General features: G+C 50.5%; 2 protein-coding genes across 3 annotated transcripts in view; both read left to right on the top strand.

Moving 5' to 3' along the window:
- ESRRB (estrogen related receptor beta) overlaps positions 1-4,654 on the top strand; it is a 176,104-nt gene extending 171,450 nt beyond the window's left edge. For both annotated transcript variants that reach the window (XM_024737878.1, XM_024737877.1), the window contains one exon: positions 932-4,654. In XM_024737878.1, coding sequence (XP_024593646.1) covers positions 932-1,176 — 245 coding nt within the window. In that variant the 3' untranslated portion in view covers positions 1,177-4,654. The remainder of the gene's footprint in view (positions 1-931) is intronic.
- A 12,498-nt stretch (positions 4,655-17,152) lies between these two features.
- On the top strand, positions 17,153-17,678 carry RPS20 (ribosomal protein S20). Its single transcript, XM_024737846.1, has one exon. The coding sequence runs from the start codon at positions 17,274-17,276 to the stop codon at positions 17,631-17,633; it is 360 nt and encodes a 119-aa protein (XP_024593614.1). The 5' UTR covers positions 17,153-17,273; the 3' UTR covers positions 17,634-17,678.
- Positions 17,679-21,036: the final 3,358 nt, after the last annotated feature.

Genomic DNA, 21,036 nt, shown 5'->3' with positions numbered 1-21,036 from the left:
GTGGCGATGATGAGGAAGGTGGCGGTGGCGATGATGAGGAAGGTGGCGGTGGCGATGATGAGGAAGGTGGCGGTGGCGATGATGAGGAAGGTGGCGGTGGCGATGATGAGGAAGGTGGCGGTGGCGATGATGATTGCCGGTTATGCTGGTGGCGATGGCGATGATGATGATGGTGGTGGTGGCCATGATGATTGACGGTTATGCTGGTGGCGATGGCGATGATGATGAAGGTGATGGTGGCGATGGCGATGATTGACGGTTATGCTGGTGGCGATGGCGATGATGATGAAGGTGATGGTGGTGGTGGTACTGATGATTGATGGTGATGATGGTGGTACTAAGATGATGGTGGTGATGGTGTTAATGATGATGCTGGTGGTGGTGGTGGTGATGGTGATGATGATACCACCAGCTGGGCACTTATTTTGTGACAAGTACTGTTTTAAGCCCTTGATCTGTATTAACTCACTTAACCTCTTGAGCTGTAGGTATGACTATTATCTCTTTTCAAAAATTAGGACAATGAGGCACAGAGAAATTAAATAACTTGCCTAAAGTCACAGAGCTAGCAGGTGAGGGACACAAGATTACAATTCCACCAGTTTGGGTCCAGAGTCCACCTGACACCTCCAGGACAATGACAGGTCTGCTCGTGTTTAAGCCCTTCAGGGTCTCCACTGCCACCTCTTGGTGGGTTCTCAAGAAAAGTCCCCGGTGGATACAGATCTCTCCTTGGGGGTGAACCACAGCTCCGTCATTGGCCTCTGTGACTTCAGACTGGCAACTTAACCTCTCTGAGCCTGGGTTTCTCTCTCTGTAAAGTGAGGATTTGGAAGCCTCCAAAGCAGAGATCAAGGACCCTGGGGTGGCCCCCACGCCCAGGGCAGTGCTCTCCGGCCACGCCCACTGATGCTCTGCCTTGTGTCCACAGATTCCATGTACATCGAGGATCTGGAGGCGGTCCAGAAGCTGCAGGACCTGCTGCATGAGGCGCTGCAGGACTACGAGCTGAGCCAGCGCCACGAGGAGCCGCGGAGGACGGGCAAGTTGCTGCTGACGCTGCCCCTGCTTCGGCAGACGGCTGCCAAGGCCGTGCAGCACTTCTACAGCCTCAAACTGCAAGGCAAGGTGCCCATGCACAAACTCTTCCTGGAGATGCTGGAGGCCAAGGTCTGATGGCCTAGCCCAAGGACCGACTCCCACCCAAGGACAGACAAACCGACGGGGAGACCTCCACAGCCACCAGCCTCAACATTCAAGTCCTGTATCATGGCCGCGAGCAGTCCCAGAGGAAGGGGCTCCTGGCCTCCTGGCTGTGTGCAGAGCCCTGGGTGCTGTGGGGTAGGGAACGGGGATGGGAGGGCAGGGCACGGGGCTCATCTGTAACTGGCTTTTTCTTTGGTATGTTTTTCCTCCGCCACGGGCAACGCTGAGGCCTGGGCCAGAGCTGACTCCCCTGAGGCTGGAGACCACCGAGGAAGTGCCCCCTCTCCCTGCCAAATCACCAAGAGGCAGCACGAACAGAACACGTTTCCTAACCCCATGCCCGACCCCCTGTCCTCTGTCCATGGCCTGGGTGGGCAGCGCTTAGCGCCCAGCATACTCAAGTGGGGTACCTTCTGGAGGTTTCCCTCTCCCAGAGTGCAGTTACTTTCTTGCAGGGGTGCTGCCTACTCTGGGCTTCTGTGGGGCCCCTCAAGAGGCCCTACGCCTTCCACAGTCCAGACGGCTCCCTCCCTCCATCCTTCCTCTAAGCTCCCAGGCCCGGTTCACCATCAGGAGAGTAGCGCCAGAACTCATGCGTTTCCCTGGTGACCCCAACCCTCGGTGCGCCCCCCTGCCTGCCTGTCACCGCGGCCCCAGGGCCTGTCCTCCCCCTCTCTCCCCCAGGAGTCCTGCTGCTACTTCCTGCCCTACCTCAGAGCTCACTCCCACAGTGGGTTCAGCCAGCCAAGACCTCAGGGCCCGTGGGTGGGACTGGTGCTGGTTCAGAGAAGAGCAGGGGCCAGGCAACACTCCCCAGCGCTCCGCCTTCTTCTGGCTTCTCCCACTCCCCGGGGGCAGGTCCAGAGCAGGTAGGCCTTGGGAAGTCAGGGAGATGCAGGGGCCTGACCCCGTCTGAAGGCACCCTGTGCACTTGATTCTGGCAGCCCTGGGAGGACCGGGTCAGGATAGTAGGGAGAGCCCAAACCAATCTTTGCTGAGCACAGAAAGTCCCAGAAGCAGAGATGAGCAGGCGGGGGAACCCTGAAGACAGAGGCTCGCTGGAGGTCACCAGGCCACCTGATCTTTCCTGGTATCCAGGGGCAGTGGACACCGAAGCCCCCTCCCTTGCATCCCAAGGGCTGGGTGAATCAGCGCCACAGGAGGGGTTGCTCCTGCCATCCTTGGCCTAAGGAGGTGTAGCGTAGCTCCCTGGGTGCACTTAGAAGACCAGCTTTCTGGCAGGACAACCACTCCAGCCCCCCATCAGTCCTCCAGGCTGCTGTGTAAGGTGACAACCACCCCAGTTGGCCCAGGACCGGTTCTGGCACTGAAAGTCCATTTCCCAGGAAACCCCTCAGTCCTGCCCAAATAGGGACAGTTGGTCACCCATTTCTGCGAGTGGCTCTGAAAGTTTGTTCTCACCCACTTGTGGTAAGTCTGGGGCAGCCTTGAACATGCCATCTGGTGCTCACGGGGTTGGCTGAGGGCCGCTCGGGGGATCACCCGAGGATGAATGGTTTTGAGCATTCTGGAGAAGCTGCTTCCAATCAGCTGCCTTCTAAAGCAGGGATAAGAGCATCCCCGCTGGGGCACATCCCTGGGGAATCCACACACACATTCTAACCCGACCTCTAGTCACTTGGAGAGACAGGCAGATCCCACCCACCCGTCGCTAGGACCAGGAGGCCAGGCGCCCTCCGCCAGTCTCGCAGCTTTCCAAGGGAAGCAGCTACCGCTGGCTCCACCTCTCCAACCCCAGACACCGCTCCTTTTGAACTTTTGCTGGGACGTGCTGAGGTCACCCCAGGCAGGAGGGTTGGCTAAATCCTAGCAGCTGCTCTCAGATACCTTCACATAGAAAATGTCAGGGGTTCCAAGAGACTTCACAGACCAGCAAATTGTGCCCCCCCTCCCTTTTGCCTGTGGAGATGGCCACAGTCACTTGTCAGTCAGCATTGGAATGATCCGGGATGCTTCAGCCCTAGCTCTCTGTGCAGTCTCCAATCTGGGAGGACAGGCGCACAGGTGCCTCTAAGGGACCAGGGGTAGAACCCAGGCCTAACCTAGCCACTGGGGGCCATGCCATGAAGTCTGGACTAGGGAGATGGCACGGTGCGAGAACTTGGGGTCTGCCGTGCGGGAGCCTCCCCTAGCCCCTCACTGTGCCGTGCGCTCGAGGAGGTGGGGCAGAGAGTCGCACCTCATCACCCCGCTGTCTGTAGCGTCACTGCTCAAGCACGAGGACCCAAGCTGTGAGCTGCGGCCGGGGCTTGTGCGCAACTGGCCTTTGCAGTCCATCTTTTCTAGAAAAAGTGTCTCTGGCTAACAGTGTAACAGCTGGTTTGCGGTGGGTGGGTGTTCTGTACGCAGGGCAGCTTTGCCTCGCCGGATCACGCACATCTGCAAGTGTCCCGGCATCAGAGCCCCTTTAAAGCAAAGAGGGGGCAGTGGTCCTGATGGCTTGGTGCTAACGAGATGGATCCCCCTGCTGCTGCTTTTACACTTAAAAAGCGCCAATGGCAAAAGGAAATGTATCAGTAATGATGAGAATTCTGTCCAATGGGAAAGGCCCTGGTGTGTACTTGATGGATCCATTGGCATTCAGAGAAAAAGTTTAGGAGCCAGCTTCTTAGGTGGAAGTCTAGCCAGCTTTGGGACCTCCCTGGGAAGAGGGGGGGCCCTGACTTAGTGGAAGACAGTGGAGCAAGGAGAGTTTAGGACACCCTATCCCCCCAATCAGAGCAAAACTGAAGTTTACCCACAAATCCGCTCTTCCTGGAAAATCTGTAAAGAGGAAATAGCCCTTCTCAGTTGTACTCTCATGATACAGGTCATTGAAATGAACCAAGAAATAAAATGAAAAAAATCCAACCGTGGAGAAGGTGGTATTGGCTGGGTTTTGTTTGGTCCCCATGTCCCCACCCTTTCTAAAGATTCTAGACTGGTTTTGTCTCATGTGAACCTTGATGGTGGCTCCCAGTTTGGATATAGAGGAAACTTCAGTGATTTCCCAGGGCACAATTTAAGAACCGAGTAGGAAGACCAGAGTAGGATGTTGGGTGGGAGGTCATGGCAGGGCCTTAGAGGAGCCAGAATCTGCACCCACCCCTGTGTCAGGGGTCTCCCTTCCCTCCAGACTCTCCCCTCCCCCTGCGCAGTTGGCGAAGGTGGAGGGGGGTTGTGGCGAGGGGAGGTAGTGACAAACTCGTGACCAGAAGACAGAGGGGCCCGTGCCCACGGAAGAGCACCAAAGAAAAGCACTATGTGGAGATTGTTTTATTTTCTAATAATGATAATATGGCTGGAATGGCTTCTTAAGATGTATATATTTTTTAAAATGGCGGTCCCTCATTGCATCACCCACCTGTACGTACTTCCACGTCTGTATATGTTCTCCCAAACACCCTAGGATGCTTCCATCCGGGTCCCATGTATCTGGAATCTAATAAATAAGGAATGGCCTATCGGAGAGTTTCTTCACACATTATCTTTGCTGGCTGGCTGTCCCCTGGACAGCACTGCCCTCAGGTCTCAGGTGGATGCTAGAAGAGACCGTCAGGAGAACCACCTCAGCCTCAGAGCCCTCTGGGGATTCAAGTGAGCATTAAAATGTGTATTCAGCTGCAAAACTCAGGAACGTAACTTGAGCAGTGTGATACAGGTCTGAGAACCACTTCTACTTCTTTTCAGACGTCTAGTGTTAGTGGTGAGGCCCTTTATTATTTTCATTAATGTCAGAGAAATGGAGCGTCAAGTATATGTGAACCAAAAACATTTCATTGCCTTAGGATTTTGAAATGCATCTGTGTATGCATGCACATGACACAGACAGTGCAGAAAGCCCACGTGTTGTACCAGGACACACTAAGGACCTGTGAGAGGCAGAAGGGAGGGCCTGAAAGAAATCGAGAGGACTGTATCTGGATTTTTTTTGTTGCAAGTTAAAGACACCACAGCTTATAAGGCTTACTGGGCTTATTGCCTTGGATATATGTGAAGTCTAAAAGTGGATCAGGCTTCAGGCAGGGTTTGATCCAGAGGTTCACAAAATCAGTAGGGCTCTGGCTCTACATTTGTGATTCTCTCAGTTCTGCCCTCTTCTGTCTGTATGCTTTGTCCTCAAACTAGCCTCTTTCATAGTAGCAAGAAGGCTGCCAGATTTTTATTTAGCATCATGGGGAGAGAGAAAAAAATCTCTTCCTACAACCATGGAAAATATCTGAGAGCTTCATTCTAAATCCCAGCAGCTTTTGTGCCTATCCGTTAATGGACCACTGTGACCACCTGGGGGTGGGACCAGTCCCACACATCAGTCTAGCTGCTACACAAAAAGGGTTAGGTTGAAAGTCTAGGAGGTGACCAACCAATCATGCCCACAGAACCCACACACCTAGACAACTCAAGGTCTGCTCAACTTTCAGTGGGCTCTTTGTAAGTTTCCTGAAGCTCTTGAAAGAGAAGATCCACGTGGCAGTCTTTGAACTCAATACCTAGCAAGTCTTGTGCATTTGATACATAAACTGTTTGTGGGAATGAAAGTACCTGATCTGTGGATTATTTTAGGTAAATTCCCAATTCACCTATATCTGGTACATGTGTACATGTGTGTACACAAACACACAGCTGGTATTCATGCTACTACCTTAAGAAAAAATAATTAGGAAAGAGTTAACCAGAGCATCATATAATGCAATCAAAACAGAAATTCTTATTGGACTCTCTATTTTAGGATTTTCTGTACTACGTCTTCGATTTGTCTAGATAATTGTGATCAGACTAGCTAATAGCTTATTTTTTCAAAGACTTAACCCTTATCCATTTCTTTATCTCTCTTTGTTCGTTCTCCAAATATTCCCCCCTTCATGTTAGCAAAAGAATTGAAGCTTCAAAGAAAGGGGAAAAAACACAACTGAGGGTCATTCATTCATTCAACAAATATTTACTGAGGGTCTGCCCTGTGCCAGGGCAGAGAGACTATATCAGTAAAGAGAACAAGCACAGTCTCTGTCTTCATGGACACACCGTCTAGTGGGAGAAAGAGAGAGACAATGAGCACAATAAAGAACCAGATTATATAGTTTGTTAGAATGTGATAAGTTCCATGAGGGGAGAAAAGCAGGATCAAGAATGGGGGGTTGGGATATAATTTTAAAAGGAGGGACTTCCCTGGCGGTCTAGTGGTTAAGACTCCATGCTCCCAGTGCAGGGGGCCCAGGTTCAATCCCTGGTCAGGGAACTAGATCCAGCATGCTACAACTAAAGATTCCACCCCAGCGCAGCCAAATAAATTCATTAAAAAAACAATTTTTAGGGCTTCCCTGGTGGCGCAGTGGTTGAGAGTCCGCCTGCCGATGCAGGCGACACGGGTTTGTGCCCCGGTCCGGGAGGATCCCACGCGCCGCGGAGCAGCTGGGCCCGTGAGCCATGGCCGCTGAGCCTGCGTGTCCGGAGCCTGTGCTCCACAGCGGGAGAGGCCGCAACAGTGAGAGGCCCGCGTACCGCAAAAACAAACAAACAAAAACAATTTTTAAAGGAGTGGTCAGAGCAGCCTCAATGAGGATGTTTCATTGAACAGTAAGTTGAAAAAGTGAGGGTCATGTGAGTGTCTGGAGGAAAAATTTTCCAAGTAGAGGGATCAGCCCGTACAAAGTCCCTGAGGTAGGAGTATGCCTGGTGCATTCAGTGAACATCAAGGTAACAAGTGTGGCCGAAGTGGAATTGGTAACGCGAGAGGGAGTGGGGAAATCACGAGGGGGCTTGAGGCCACAGTAAGTGTGGCTTTCACTTTAAGTGGAAGATTTTGAATAAAAGAGTCCTATGATCTCATGTCTCAATGGGAGCCTTTGGCTGATGTGTTAATAACAGGCCATAGAAGGGCAAGGATGGAAGCAGGAAGACCAATTAGGAGACCATAGGTAAGGTGACAGTGGGTTAGACCGGGGTCAGGGAAGAGCAGGGGTTAAGAAGTGCTTGAGTCCTGGATCAGTTTCAAAACCACCAGGATCTGCTGATAGATTGGATGTGGAATGTGAGGGAAAAAAGGAGACATACGGGATTTCAAAGATTTTGGCCCCAACAACTAGTCTAGGGTTGTCATCCACTGAGGTGGGAAGACTCAGAGAAGGCAGCTCTGGGAGCCAGAGGCGGCGAATCAACTGTGTTACGTTTGAGAAGCTATTGAAAGTCCAGAGGAGACACCAAGAAGACAGCAGGTGTGGGGCCTGCTAAATGGGGACCAGGGAATGAGAGAGCATCCCTAGAGAGCAGATGTTAGCACTGACCATCTTCAGCGGCTGTGGATTCCTTCTCACATCCAGCCAACAGCAGCCGTTGCTCTCTAAGCCAGTAAAGTAGAATTCATCTTAGAAACACAGATTTTTGGATCAGAAGGGGCTTAGCAACTACCGTTTTATATCCCTATTTGACAGTTGTGAGAAATGAGCCTAAACTCTAACCTCACCCTTGATTCTCAAAAACAGTGCGGGGTGCTGGACTCAGGCATGCACAGCTACTTGACTTGATTTAGACCAGAAGTTCTCAAATGGGGACGACTTTGTCCCCAGGGGTACACTGGCAACGTCTGGAGACATCTTTTGCTGTCACAAAGGGGGGCGCTACCGGCCTCTGGTGGGTGGAGGCCAGGCCCCACAACAAAGGATAATCTGACCTCAAATGCCAACAGCGCTGAGGTTGAAAAACCCTGATTTACACACATTCTGGGCATTATCAAGGAAACCCCCCACTCTGAGTTCCAGGGAACAGATTTTGGGGGTGTCAACTCACCTTACCAAGCCCCTCCCACCACTAGATGCCACCTCTGCCTCACCTGGTGTCGCTCTGACCCCAACACATCTGTCGGGCAGATGTCCCACGCTCTACGTGAACGATTCCTACTTAGACTCGACCTAGCGGTACGAGCAGAGAGGGTCCGGTCCTGCAGTCAGGCCGATCTGGTTTCCTTTTACATGTAAACTTTTGGTTTGGGGAAGCAAAGTCACACCTGTGGCTTCCTGTCTGGAGGAAGTGGAGCGCCTTGCTGGCAAACCCTGTGCTCCCTGTCTGAGGTGCTGAGAATGAAGTTGCCTCCAGCTCCTCTAGGCCTCCAGCGGCCCTCCCATGACTGTCCCTACAAGTTCAGCTCCATCTGTGAGTTTTTTCTGATCATTTCCCTCTCTGGCCTGGGATGGGCAGGGAACCTGGGGTTTAGCCTTTCAAAATCCCGTGTCTGATGGTCAGATGCCAAGCCTTCTTCTCTATAGGAGACCTTTTTTTCCAATTTACTTTTTCCAGGAAGTTGGTCTCACTTCTGCAGTCATCCCCCCATTCTCAGACCAAATGCACAGCCCATCTGTGCAAAGGTCCCATTGGCAGCCGGTTCAAGTCAAAGCGAGGGCACTGTGGCTCTCAGTTGGGTACTGAAGAGTCTCCCCACCTCCCCTGCGGAGAAGAAGGAACACCAGAGCCTCCCGTCACTTCCTCCCACACACGCACATGACAAGCCCTATAGTCAAGCTTGGAGCAAGGCTGGGACAGGGGCTGGCATAAAGGAGAGAAGACTCCGGAGCAACCCATGGGCCACACGGACTGCACTAGACCCCGTTCTCAAGGCCCCTCGTTAAATACATGTTCCGGGTAAAGCCGCAATACCACATTCAATGCCCAGCTGGTCCCTTCCAAAGAAACAACAGTCCAGCAACCACAAAATAACTAAAAGTGACTGTAGTCTTACCCTTAGCATACGCTTAACACCACCAGTGGGATGTTAAATTATCAACGTACAGCAAAGCTTCATCAGGAACCTCTTTTTACATCTCTCTCTCCCAGGCAGCACCTGCTCCTGGAAATCTCTCCTGTGCATCTCCATACTGTCCCAGCTCCCCCTAACTCAGTCTTCTGGGCGCCCCTTCTCAACTGTCCCATCCCTGATTCGGCTCTTTGCTACCTAGATCAGCTCAGCCTCCCCAGCTTCTTTCCACTTTTCTGCACAAGCTAAAGAGGAGTTAGAAGCTGATCCAAGCAGCAAAATCTCTTCTTGAGCAGAGGGTGTGGGGTGGGAGCAATGGAAGAAGACTGAAAACCTCACCACCTCATATATCTTATTTTGCCTCTGATGCAAATTCACTTCGCCCCCAAAGGAGCAGATGCTACCTGGAATCCCAGAGAGCTGTCCCTTACCTGCCCCGAGGCTCTGCCGTGCAGACTGTAGTCCCACAGAATCAGGACGTGCCCATCCAGGAACCCACCTCCAGGCTCAAAGGCTGGCAGCTGTTTTAGGGAAACACCCAGAAAGGCAAATCTTTTCCGATCCAGGATGTGCTGTCTCTTCCCAGTAAGCCCTCTTTTTCCTTGCTAATTCTAGTCACTTTGGCCTGCTCTCTTTACTCCATCATTCATCATCCGGCATGGGGCTAGATCTGGGGGTATGGTGAGGGCTCCTGATTTAGCAGAGAAGATAGATGGCGAACTAGCGGTTTATGAGGCCATCTTATCCAGGAGACTTTCAGCAACATATGGGCATGTGTAACAGGGCAACCAACCTGGTGTTTGGGGGAGTGGGGTTTGTGCAAGTAACCATCTTTTGGGAGCAGGTGGAGGTTGAGACCTATAGGAGAGGAGGAAGCCAGGTGAGCCTTGGGGAGAGAATTTCCAGAATAGAGAGAGGAGAGACACACACACACAGAGGATGATGTGCTCCAGGCTTCCTCAAGAAACTGGAAGAAGACCATTTGATTGGTTGGTCGGTGGCAGAGGGGTGGAAGAGGAGAGAAGACTGGAAGTCAGAGGGGCCAGACTGCGTAGGGATTGGTCAGCCTTGTTGAGGACATTGCTCTCTATCCCAGAACAAACGGGAAAGCCTGGCAGAGTTTTAAACAGGGAAGGGACATAGTCAGATCCGTCTCTCCCACCTAGAGATAGTGGGTCAAGCTTTCTGTCCTCCATGGACTGGCTCCGGTCATGAAGCACAGGTTTTGGGTTCAGACCGGCCTAGGCTCAGAAGTCCCTGCTCTGCCCTCACTGGCCAAGGCCAGGCACCTCCCTTTCCATCTGCACAATGGAGCTTACCATACCCTGTAAAGATGCTAACAAGTTACATATTCGTGGGACCCCAGCTGCATCCCAGACACTTTACATGTATTATCCCATTCGTCCCTCATAATGAGTGTTTGACACGAATGCTGCTGTCTTCCTTTGATGGGTGACTAAAGCTCAGAAAGGTTAACCAACTTGCATAAGGTCACAGAGCTCAAATTTGAATCCAGATCTGTATGAGTTCAATTAAACTCTCTTCTCTTAACCACCATACCATATTTCAGACTAATTATTTAAGGGCCAGGCACATAGTAGGCACTCAGCACGTGTCTGTTCCTTTCCCAGATCTCCTCCCACAGCAGGGGGCCACATGGCCTCACAGGAGCCACCCCAAGCTACAGATGTCTGCTCCCACCCCTGCCAGGGCCAGCTTGCTGCCCATCCAGGTCAGCTCACCAATATTCCAGCTGGATAGGGAGCCTTCTTCTGTGCCATGTAGCTCATGTACACGATCGCAAAGGGGCCTCTGGAGGGTGTCTTGCTGTGCCAGTTAAGTGACTTTAGCCAAAGTCATGCCCCTTGCAGGTAGCTGGGGTGACGCCGCTGGCCTTCAGACCACATTACTGGGGACAAAATTCCAGGATCTCCATACCTCATTCTTACCCACTTGTCTTTGAAAAATGTCAGCCTTGCCTCATGGGCCAATATTGTGATGACATTTCTGTCATCATCCGAAAGGTCCCTGGATGGAAGGCATAGACTCATTAAGAGGAAAAGCCTCAGTTATATGCTATCAGAGGTCAGAGCTTAGATAGAAGGGATCCTCTGTCCCCAAATAAAACACGGAGGATCGTAGGGTACCCTGGGAGGTGGAGGTAGACAGGGATGCCTGGGGCAGGTATTTTGTGTCCCTCAAACCATGTCTGGTAGGTGGTTGGTTCTGCCTAAGGTCACTTTCTTAGTCACAGGTCTCCTGCAGAGTGGACATGGGGAGGGGGTACAAGTGTCCAGCACAGAGGAGGGGATGCGCGATCCCTGCCTGTCCCTGGCCAGGTCCTACGTCCTCTTCATCCTACGGCATGTGTAACCCCCTACTCCACACTGAGATCACTACCACGAGGGTGGGGTGGGTGTGGGGAGTGAGTAGGAGGCCAGTAGAGGAGAGGGACCTGAGACAGATGTGAAAAGCTGGCCAACAGAAAAAGAGAGAGAGAGAATTTGACTCAGAGGCAATGTGCCTGGAAGGAGACAAAGCTCCCCCAGCTTCCTCTGGAAATTGCTTTGTTTAAAATGCAAAGTGCAGATGTGTTTAGATGACACCTTAGCATCCATCACCCTATGCAAATACAGACCCTGGGGAAGAGGAGCCCCTGTAAGTCACTCGGATCCCCTAATCGAGTGCGTGTGGTGACGGCAGGCCGCGGGAGCAGCACAAGGGTGGGTGACAGCTCACCACCCAGGAGAGGGGCTGGATAAGGGGGTGGGAGGAGGGAGCCCAGCCCTGGGCATGGGGTCGGGGTGTCGGTGGATCCCCAGCAGTAGGGATGAGCTTTGCCACCTGCGCACACCGCCCACCCCCCTCTCCAGGTGAGCTGCTCTTGGATGGGGATGCAGGGCGTGGGATGCTGCTGCAGGTGATAGAAGGACAGAGCTCTAAACAAGGAGCTGACAGGCTCAGGGACAGTGAATTAAATCCTTATGGGTGAGCGGGGAGGATGCCCCTTGCCTGAACACTCTGCCCCGGGAAAACTGGGGAAATCGAAGGCCTGGTTAGGGGTGGGGTGGGGCTCTTAAACTCAAGCCCACCATCTGATATCTCAGCCAATCACCGTACCTGCTCCTCATCATGGTGTTCCAGACTCAGCTTGTATAACTTCAGTGACAAAAACTTAGCCTGGTAGGATTACCAGGTAAAATCCTAGATGCTCAGTTAAATTTGAATTTCAGATAAATACGGAATAATTTTCTAGTATAAGCATGCCCAAAATATTGCATGAGATTTTTGTCGTTTACCTGAAATTCAAATGTAACTCGGTGTCCTGTATTTTTACTTGTTAAATCTGGCAACCCTACAGCCTGGACGATCCATTCCATTTCTGCACATATCTAATCACTAAGTCATGTGTTGAGCCCACCTCTGCCTTCTTGTTATTTCTACACATCCCAGCCCATCCCGGTTCTGCCTTCCAGACCACGTGCAACAACTTTACTTCCTTCCCTTTATCTTTCACAGGTTCCCCATACTTCTCCCCACCCATAAATGTCCTGCATTCCCAACCCCATCTTAGCCTCTGCCTGTGGTCCTCAACCCTGGGGAAAACCACTCAGCTTTGCTGTGAGCTCCACTCCAAATACACTGTCTTCAATATTCATTCCTCTACTCAGCAACTGTTTGTTGAGTTCATGCTATGTGTCTGACACATGGGTAGACACTGAGGATCCAGTAGTAAAATAGACAATTGTGGTCTCTGCTTCGCTGGGGCTTCCATGCTACTTGGGTTAGACAGATTTTTTTTAAAAAGAAGAAGCAGCAGCTAATAAAGTAATTATAAGTGTGAGGGATAGAAAGGAATAAGGAAGCTGAGATGGAGAACTATGGGATGGGGAGGGAAGCTAATTTAGGTGGGATTATTGGGGAGGGTCACTCTGAAGAGATGACATTAAAGCCAAGGTCTGAAAGATGAGACAATGTTAACTGTGCAGAGTGAGTGGAAGTATGTTCTAAATAGTGAAAACAGCATGTGCAAAGGCCCTGGGGTGAGACCGAATCTCAGCAGTGGGGCTTAATGTTAGCCAACTCTTTCATTGCCCAGAATTTTCATTTTATATTTTTATTTTTATCTTCAGTGGATATTCTGACTTCCAGTATTCTTAAGATCCCAAGCCAATCTCATCCTTTAGCAGGTGACCTCACCTCCTGATTCACGAAGAAGATGGAGGCAACACACTTCCTTTTATCACCAAGTTTCCTCCCATGGTCACACACCAATTTCTTCCTTTCCTTTGTTCTTGAAATCTGTTCTGACTTCCCTCCATAGCCAGCCCTCCCCCCAGCCCCTTTGGGGCCTTTGCTTCGTCAATTATTTCCTCTGTCTTGTACTTTCAACCTTGCCCATTCCACTGGCTCCTCCTCTTTCACCTTCAAACTAGCTCAAACTTGATAGCTCCTCTTCCAGCTGTGACTTTCATCTCTTCCTTTGTGCTCTTAGCTGTTCTGTTCTGAAGATATTGATGTCTTCATTGTTTCCCTTCTGATTCACTCCTCACGCATGCCTTCTGTCTTCTGCCATCTTCCACCCAATGGCCTCTGCTCTTTGAAAGGCAGTCAGTACCACCTTTCCCAGACTTCCTAAACATGTGGTTCTTCTCCCTCACCCTCTGCACAGGTCTGTGTTCTGCTGCCTGGGACATCATGTTATTTCCTCGCTTGAATGCAAGGTCCTTGAAGTCAGGGACTTGTCTTATGTTTTACCACCCAAAGCCCCAAGCACATTGCTCTGGCCAGAGGAATCGCTCAGTACACATTTATGAGCTGAATTCAATTGGGGTGTCTCTTGGGACACTTCTGGGAACAAATGTGAGAGAATTTCCTCTGGGGTAAATGTGAGAGGGCTCCCCTCAGTGGCAGAATGAGGAGGTTGGATTGGAGATGGGGGTGGGGAGAGAGAGGGAAGGAAGGGGGACCAGGCAGAGGGTGCCAGCTTTTATAAGAGGATGATAAATGATAGCAGCGCTGGGAACAAAACCAAACATCTTTCATGCTGTCAGAGCAATGAAGCCAACACATTCCAAGACGCGGGCACCTGGCAGTGCCTTGCTTTCGGAACAGGCACAGACTCTCAGTCCCCTTCTGCTCGTCTTCCTTGGGGTGTCTTCTGAAACTGGGGGGAGATGTGTATCCTGGGGTTGGTGAGACGGAAGGAAGTCAACCTGAGCCAGCTGTCCTCTTCAATGTCCCCTTCCTGGGCAGTAGTGGTCTCATGTGACCCTACTGGTCCTTTCCTTGCCTGGGGTCAACCAGATGGTGTTGGCTCCCATGCGTGTTGCAGGGCATTTGTCCCACCCTTTTTTATGGAGCACTAAAATATTAAAATAAAGATGCTCCAAGAATAAGCAAACTGAAATGCACCTGCTGGGGGTGATGAGAAGATCCCAGAGACTTGACTGTTGCATATTTTCTTCCTTTGTCCACAGTAGGGTGTGAAGTGGAAGAAGCCATGCTCTGACAGTCAGGAAACCTGCCTGGATTCGGGGTCTGGCTTTGCCATGGAAAAGTTATTTCACCTCTCTGAGTCTTGATCTCCTAATCCCTAACTTGTTGGGTTGAGTAAATGAACCCCGAGTTACCTTCCTATTTTCTTATTCTGTTATTCCTTGTGCAACTCAGCAATGGGCATCTGTGGTGTTCTCAACCCATTTCTGTCTTTATGATAACAGCACCCCACTTCACCATTCCCTTTCCACATAGTCCTGGCCAGGCTGTCAACCATCCTGCCCTCCCCAACAAGGGGTGGGGCCAGGATCCAAGCTCGGCCAATCAGACCCTGGGACAGGGTCACATGTCAGCAGCCCCCCAAGGGACCTGCCGTGGGTCCAGCTACCCAGCTGCCCCAGTTCCTGCCCTGCCTGAGGTCAGATTGTCCATCTCCTCAGCTCTTCAAGCTCTCCAGTGTTGCTCCAATAAAATTCCTTTTTCTCCAGGGTCAATGTCTGGTGCTTATAATCAGTGACCTTGATGATAAATTGTTAGAATCCTGAATCCAGGATCAGAAAGTGACTGGAGATGGCACAGATTGAATTGTCAATAAAGCTGCCTCTCGGCTGGGGAGACTTTTAATAGAGAAACAGGGAGTAATCTTGTTAAGTTTTACTGTCTGCTCCTGAGAGAAAAGGGTGCCTGTTCAGCAGCTGGGGATCCCTTGGAGAGTTCTGAGAAAACTCTGAGGCTCCCTGAGAGAATGCCATATATGCCAGTGTCTTTTGGCATTTCCCACCGAGGGTATTCCTCTGTGCCTGAGCCCAGACCTGGGTGCACCTGTGACCTGAATGATGCTTCCAACAGGCCAGGCCAGGTAAGTCAGCAGTTCACATAACCTCAGCAACTGCCCCTGACCCAACACTGCCCAATAGCATTTAACAAGTCAACAAGGAAGGAGCCACTGAGTGCCCTCCATGGGCTTATAGAGCTGGCCTTACAAGAAGCCCTTAACAAGTGTGCTGTTGAATGTCTGAAACCTTAGGTAGCTGGAAAGAAAAGAACTCGAGCAAGAGTGGAGGTCAGGGACTTCATCTTTGCTAAATGAATTTGAGTATAAGAATGATGAAGGGGGCTTCCCTGGTGGCGCAGTGGTTGAGAGTCCGCCTGCCAATGCAGGGGACATGGGTTCGTGTCCCGGTCTGGGAAGATCTAACCGTGGAGCAGCTGGGCCCGTGAGCCATGGCCGCTGAGCCTGCGCATCCGGAGCCTGTGCTCCGCAACAGGAGAGGCCACAACAGTGAGAGGCCCGTGTACCGCAAAAAAAAAAAAGAATGATGAAGGGAGATCACCTGGCCACGTAGGGAGCAGACCTGAAAAGGAACTCTATTTTGGACTTTCTAGTTCTTCCCTATAGGACAGTGTTTCTCAAAGTGTGATTATGAAATATTTTCTCATGGCACTTGGACATTTAAAAAATTTTTATTGGGACTTCCCTGGCTGTCCAGTGGTTAAGACTCTGCACTTCCAATGCAGGGAACACGGGTTCGATCCCTGGTCAGGGAACAAAGATCCCACATGCCGCATGGTGTGGCCAAAAAAGAAATTTTTTTTTTATTTTTAAATTTTGTTTTGTTTTATTTTATTTTAATGTGTATTAGAGAAAATATTACTAACCAATCCAAATACGATCTACAGATATTTTGCTTAGGAAGAAGCTAAAGTAGGTTCATAAGGCTAAAAAGTGAGTTCGTTTGAATAAAGATATCAAGTATGTTACAGTATAAGTGTATAAGTGGGATATGTATAAGTGGGATATGAATTTGGTGACCTTTGCGAAGGTGGAGCTGGAGTAACTGAAGTTGGGCAGCTCTTGTGTAAGAGAAGCTCGGAGCCTCCCCCCACTTCCTGCCCCGCCCCCTCACCACCTCCAGCCAACACCTCTGCCTCTGCGTGGCTGGGTGAGGAACCTACCTTGAGTCTGTGAGCTCCTCCAGGCATGGGCTAGGCTTCGTTCGCATTGACTCCTCTGTGTCTAGTGCACAGCCAGCAAATAGGAAGTACTGACAGATTAAATAATAGTTTTATGCCCTGCCTTGCTCTAGAAAACAATTAAAGCAGACGACACAGAGTAGACTTGCACAGAAACAAAGCATGACACAAATTCTAGCCCTTTTTCACAGCACGCTTATCCTGTCCAACTGGTCAACCAATCCCAACCACTCGATAAGTAGCTTAAAACCACCCCTTCTGTCTACTGCTATCCATCCCCATCGCTACTGCCCGGGTCAGGCCACCAATATTTCTCACCTGAAATATTGTTTGTTGCTATCTCCTGACTACTGTCCCTGTCTCCAGTCTTACCACATCTAAGCCATTTTTTTCACCCAACAGCCAATGGATTGTTTCCAAAATGCAGCTCCACCCCCTGATGGCTTCCTGCTGCTCACAGGTTGAACTCACAGTCTTTAGAATGATAGACAAGGCCTTTCGTCACCTGGCCTCTGTCTACCTCTCCAACATTATCTCTTACCAATTGCATTCCCTACCCCACTCATCAGCCATATTGTAGTTTTCCCTGAAAGCACCATGCGTCTGGGCCTTTGCACATACCACTGCCTCTGCTTGAAATGCCCTTCCCTTTCTTCTTCTGCCTTACTCCCCCTCAATCCTCAGGATCCACTGAAGCTTCACCTCCTTCAAGAAGCCAGCCCAGCTCTTGGAGGAAGACGCGGTAGCAGCGGTAGCTGGGCTTCGGGTTTTTCTCTCCGGCCCCCGCTCCTGACTCACCGCTGTTCACTCTCGCGGAGGAACAAGTCGGTCAGGAAGCCGCACCGCAGCCATGGCTTTTAAAGACACCGGAAAGACTCCCGTGGAGCCCGAGGTGGCGATCCACCGGATTCGGATCACTCTCACCAGCCGCAACGTGAAGTCGCTGGAGAAGGTGTGTGCCGACCTGATCAGAGGCGCGAAGGAGAAGAATCTCAAGGTGAAGGGGCCGGTGCGGATGCCCACCAAGACCCTGAGAATAACGACGAGGAAAACCCCGTGTGGGGAAGGTTCTAAGACTTGGGACCGTTTCCAGATGAGGATCCACAAGCGCCTCATTGACCTGCACAGCCCTTCCGAGATCGTCAAGCAGATCACTTCCATCAGCATTGAGCCCGGAGTCGAGGTGGAAGTCACCATTGCAGATGCTTGAGCCAGCGGCTCTAATAAATTGATAACCGGCCAAAAAAAAAAAAAAGAAGCCAGCCCAGACTTTTCAATTTGGGTTTCATGTTCCCACAGCACCTACCCTTACTCATCCTAGTACTTGCAATAATGAGTCCCAGTTGTTTGTCCACCTGCCTCATAAATCCTCAAAGTCTTTGAAGGCAGGATCCATGGCTTATTCACCTTTTTAAAAAATTTTATTTATTTAATTTATTTATTTTTGGCTGCATTAGGTCTTTGTTGCTGTGCGCCGGCTTTCTCTAGTAGCGGCGAGCGGGGGCTACTCTTCGTTGCGGTGAGCGGGCTTCTCATTGCGGTGGCTACTCATGTTGCGGAGCATGGGCTGTAAGCACGTGGGGTTCAGTAGTTGTGGCTCATGGGCTCAGTAGTTGTGGCTCACAGGCTCTAGAGCGCAGGCTCAGTAGTTGTTGTGCATGGGCTTAGCTGCTCCGCGGCATGTGGGATCTTCCCAGACCAGGGCTCAAACCCGTGTCCCCTGCATTACAGGCGGATTCTTAACCACTGTGCCACCAGGGAAGCCCGGCTTATTCACTTTTATATCTCCAGAACCCAGCCCAATGATGGACTGAGAATAGGCCCTCAGCAAGTATTTGACAACTGAGTAGCTGATGGCCACAGTCCTGGGAAAGCTCATGACAAAGGGGCTTGGAACCATGGAGCCTCTTAAACTCATTAGTGCTATCCACCAAGTAGTTCTAACTTCCCACCTGCTCAGCACACAGTAGGATTGCACTCCCTGGCCCCCCTGTAGCCCCCCACATGGTGGGGACCATGTGGTTATTCTGGTCAATGAGTTATAAGCAGAATTACCAAGAGTCACTTTTAGGCTGAAGCATTTAATGCCAGAGCTCTCCCTCCCTCTGCTCTGAAAACCTGCAATGATCCAGATGGTGGCTTCTCCATCAGTCAGAATCCTAGAGTGCCTACAATGCCAAGTAGAGCCCCCCGCTGACCTGTGATTAACATGTGGGATAAATGAGAATAAGCCTTTGTTACAGTAAGTTTCTGATTTTTTTTGTTTAACCAGCATTACCTATCACAACTAACACACCCATGTAGCCCCTGGGGCCCAAAGGACTTAATCTAAACTATATTCTATCCTTCTATCTTCATTCTGGTCTAGTTCACTGCTCATGCTGACCCTTGCCTAACCATACCCCTCTCACCCAGAAACAAGAAGGAAGGAAGGGGGGAGGGAAGGGAGGGAGGAAGGAAGGAAAGCCATCATACCATTAACTAGGAACCCAGCTGAATGGCCACTTGGGAGACATGGCCTCAAGCACTGTGAAGTCCAGGGCTTCCCTGGTGGCACAGTGGTTGAGAGTCCGCCTGCCGATGCGGGGGACACGGGTTCGTGCCCCGGTCCGGGAAGATCCCACATGCCGCGGAGCGGCTGGGCCCGTGAGCCATGGCCGCTGAGCCTGTGCGTCTGGAGCCTGTGCTCCGCAACGGGAGAGGCCACAACAGTGAGAGGCCCGCGTACCACAAAAAAAAAAAAAAAGAACTGTGAAATCCATGGTGAGTTCACCACCATGAAGACAGCCCAGCCCACGCTCAGACAGCAAAGGGGGAGCTGGGTAGTTTTCCTCTCTGTCCTCTATATAACCAGTTATTTGGGGATCCTTAAAACTCACAGTGAGTTTACCCTCTAAATCTGACCCTCGTCCCACTCCTAACTCATATGTACCCTGAGACACCCTTTATAGGTAGGTATACACACCCTGAGTGGAGAGGAGGTCACAACTCACACAATATCACACCCATGCCACCTACCAGCTTGCCTTCAGCGAGTGTCCATACCACTCACAGCTCACAAAATGTCCCTCTGCTAGTCCCCACCCTGTTCTTTTTTTTTTTAATATTTATTTATTTTGTCTGTGCCAGGTCTTAGTTGCAGCATGTGGGATCTTCACTGCAGCGTGTGTTATCTTTTAGTTGCAGCATGTGGACTTCTTAGTTGCGGCATTCGGGATCCAGTTCACCGACCAGGGATGGAACCTGGGCCCCTTGTATTGGGAGCTTGGAGTCTTACCCACTGCACCACCAAGGAAATCCTGGGCTGTCTGTTCTTGAACACATTGGTATCATGGTTCCCCAGATACCAATGCCATCAGCCACACATGTAGGGAGTTATGGTTGGGTGCCATGTTGTTCTAGCCTCTGAGTCCTGGGGTCCTGATGTGAGGTCCTGTGCTTCCCTGGCAGCGGGGTATGTACAGCATATAAAACCATGTATATTCTAGGCCTTCTCTCATACCCATTAAGCCCAGTTAGAATGCCAATGTGTAATCATAGTATTCTAATGCCCCATGTAATGATTAAGAATAATGGTGATTTCCACTTCCCTTCCCCTTCCTTCCCCTATCTCCTTTTCCTCTCCTCCCACAGAAAGGCTACATGTTTGCTTCTTTATGAATTTTCGCTTGACTTTCTTCTTTCCCCGGGGGACTGGGAAGATGTTGGCTGGGTGATGATGGTGATTCTCATCCCATTCTGGCATTTTTGTCTGGATTCTCAGTGCCAGTTACAGAACATGGCATCAAATGTTGCTGATGAGGATGGGGATAGGACAGAGAGGAGGAGAGTAACGTTGATGGGGTGTACACATTGGGAGTTGCTCTCCTGGACATTTGCTCCCTTAGTTTTCATGGCAACCAAGGGTAAATGATATTATAACTATCACGAGGACTGTCCAAGCTGGGGAACATTGGACCTGCAAGGTGGGTATGAGAGGGTAAAGCAGAGGAGAGAAAAGGGAGGAGAATGGAGCTGAACTGCTTTTCCCAGAGCCCTCTCCCCACAGCATCACACACACACGCACACACACACACGCACACACACAACCACCACATGTAGAAAGTTCTTCCACCCAAGCCCTGATCGCTTGTTTGCACAGACTTACCCAGATTTGCTGGATGAAAGTGGTAAACTCTTTGAGATCTGGGAGTCTGAAGCTCCACTTCCTCAAATAGGTGGCTTCCTGTCTTCAAAATGTCCATCCTATATCCAGCCTGGAAATAGAATGATCCTGGAACATCCACTGTCAATCTAAGATGTACCTCCTTGGTGTGGGGTAAAGAACATGGACTCTGGAATCAGAAGGATCTGGGGAAGTCTCTTAGCCTCTCTGAGGCTCAGTTTTTCTATACTTAAAATGGGAATGATCATACTTACCTCATCAGACTGATGGCTCACACAGAGTGCCTAGCACATAGTAGGTACTTAATAAAATATTAATTGGAGGTAAACTGAGTCTTTATTCATATGAAATGTATTACTTAACTTTAGTTTTTAAAAGATAGTTTCATTGGGTATAGATCTTAGGTTGACATTTTGAAGATAATATCATCATTGTCTTCTACCTTCCA

Source organism: Neophocaena asiaeorientalis, unplaced genomic scaffold (genome assembly GCF_003031525.2).
Source record: "Neophocaena asiaeorientalis asiaeorientalis breed wild unplaced genomic scaffold, Neophocaena_asiaeorientalis_V1.1 scaffold49, whole genome shotgun sequence".
In the NCBI taxonomy this organism is placed as follows: domain Eukaryota; kingdom Metazoa; phylum Chordata; class Mammalia; order Artiodactyla; family Phocoenidae; genus Neophocaena; species Neophocaena asiaeorientalis.
The sequence above is the reverse complement of the archived record's forward strand: the minus strand, read 5'-3'. Positions and strand labels throughout refer to the sequence as shown.

Bases quoted from the DNA above. Each gene is read 5' to 3' on its own strand.
- RPS20 (XM_024737846.1), top strand. From the start codon at position 17,274: ATGGCTTTTAAAGACACCGGAAAGACTCCCGTGGAGCCCGAGGTGGCG.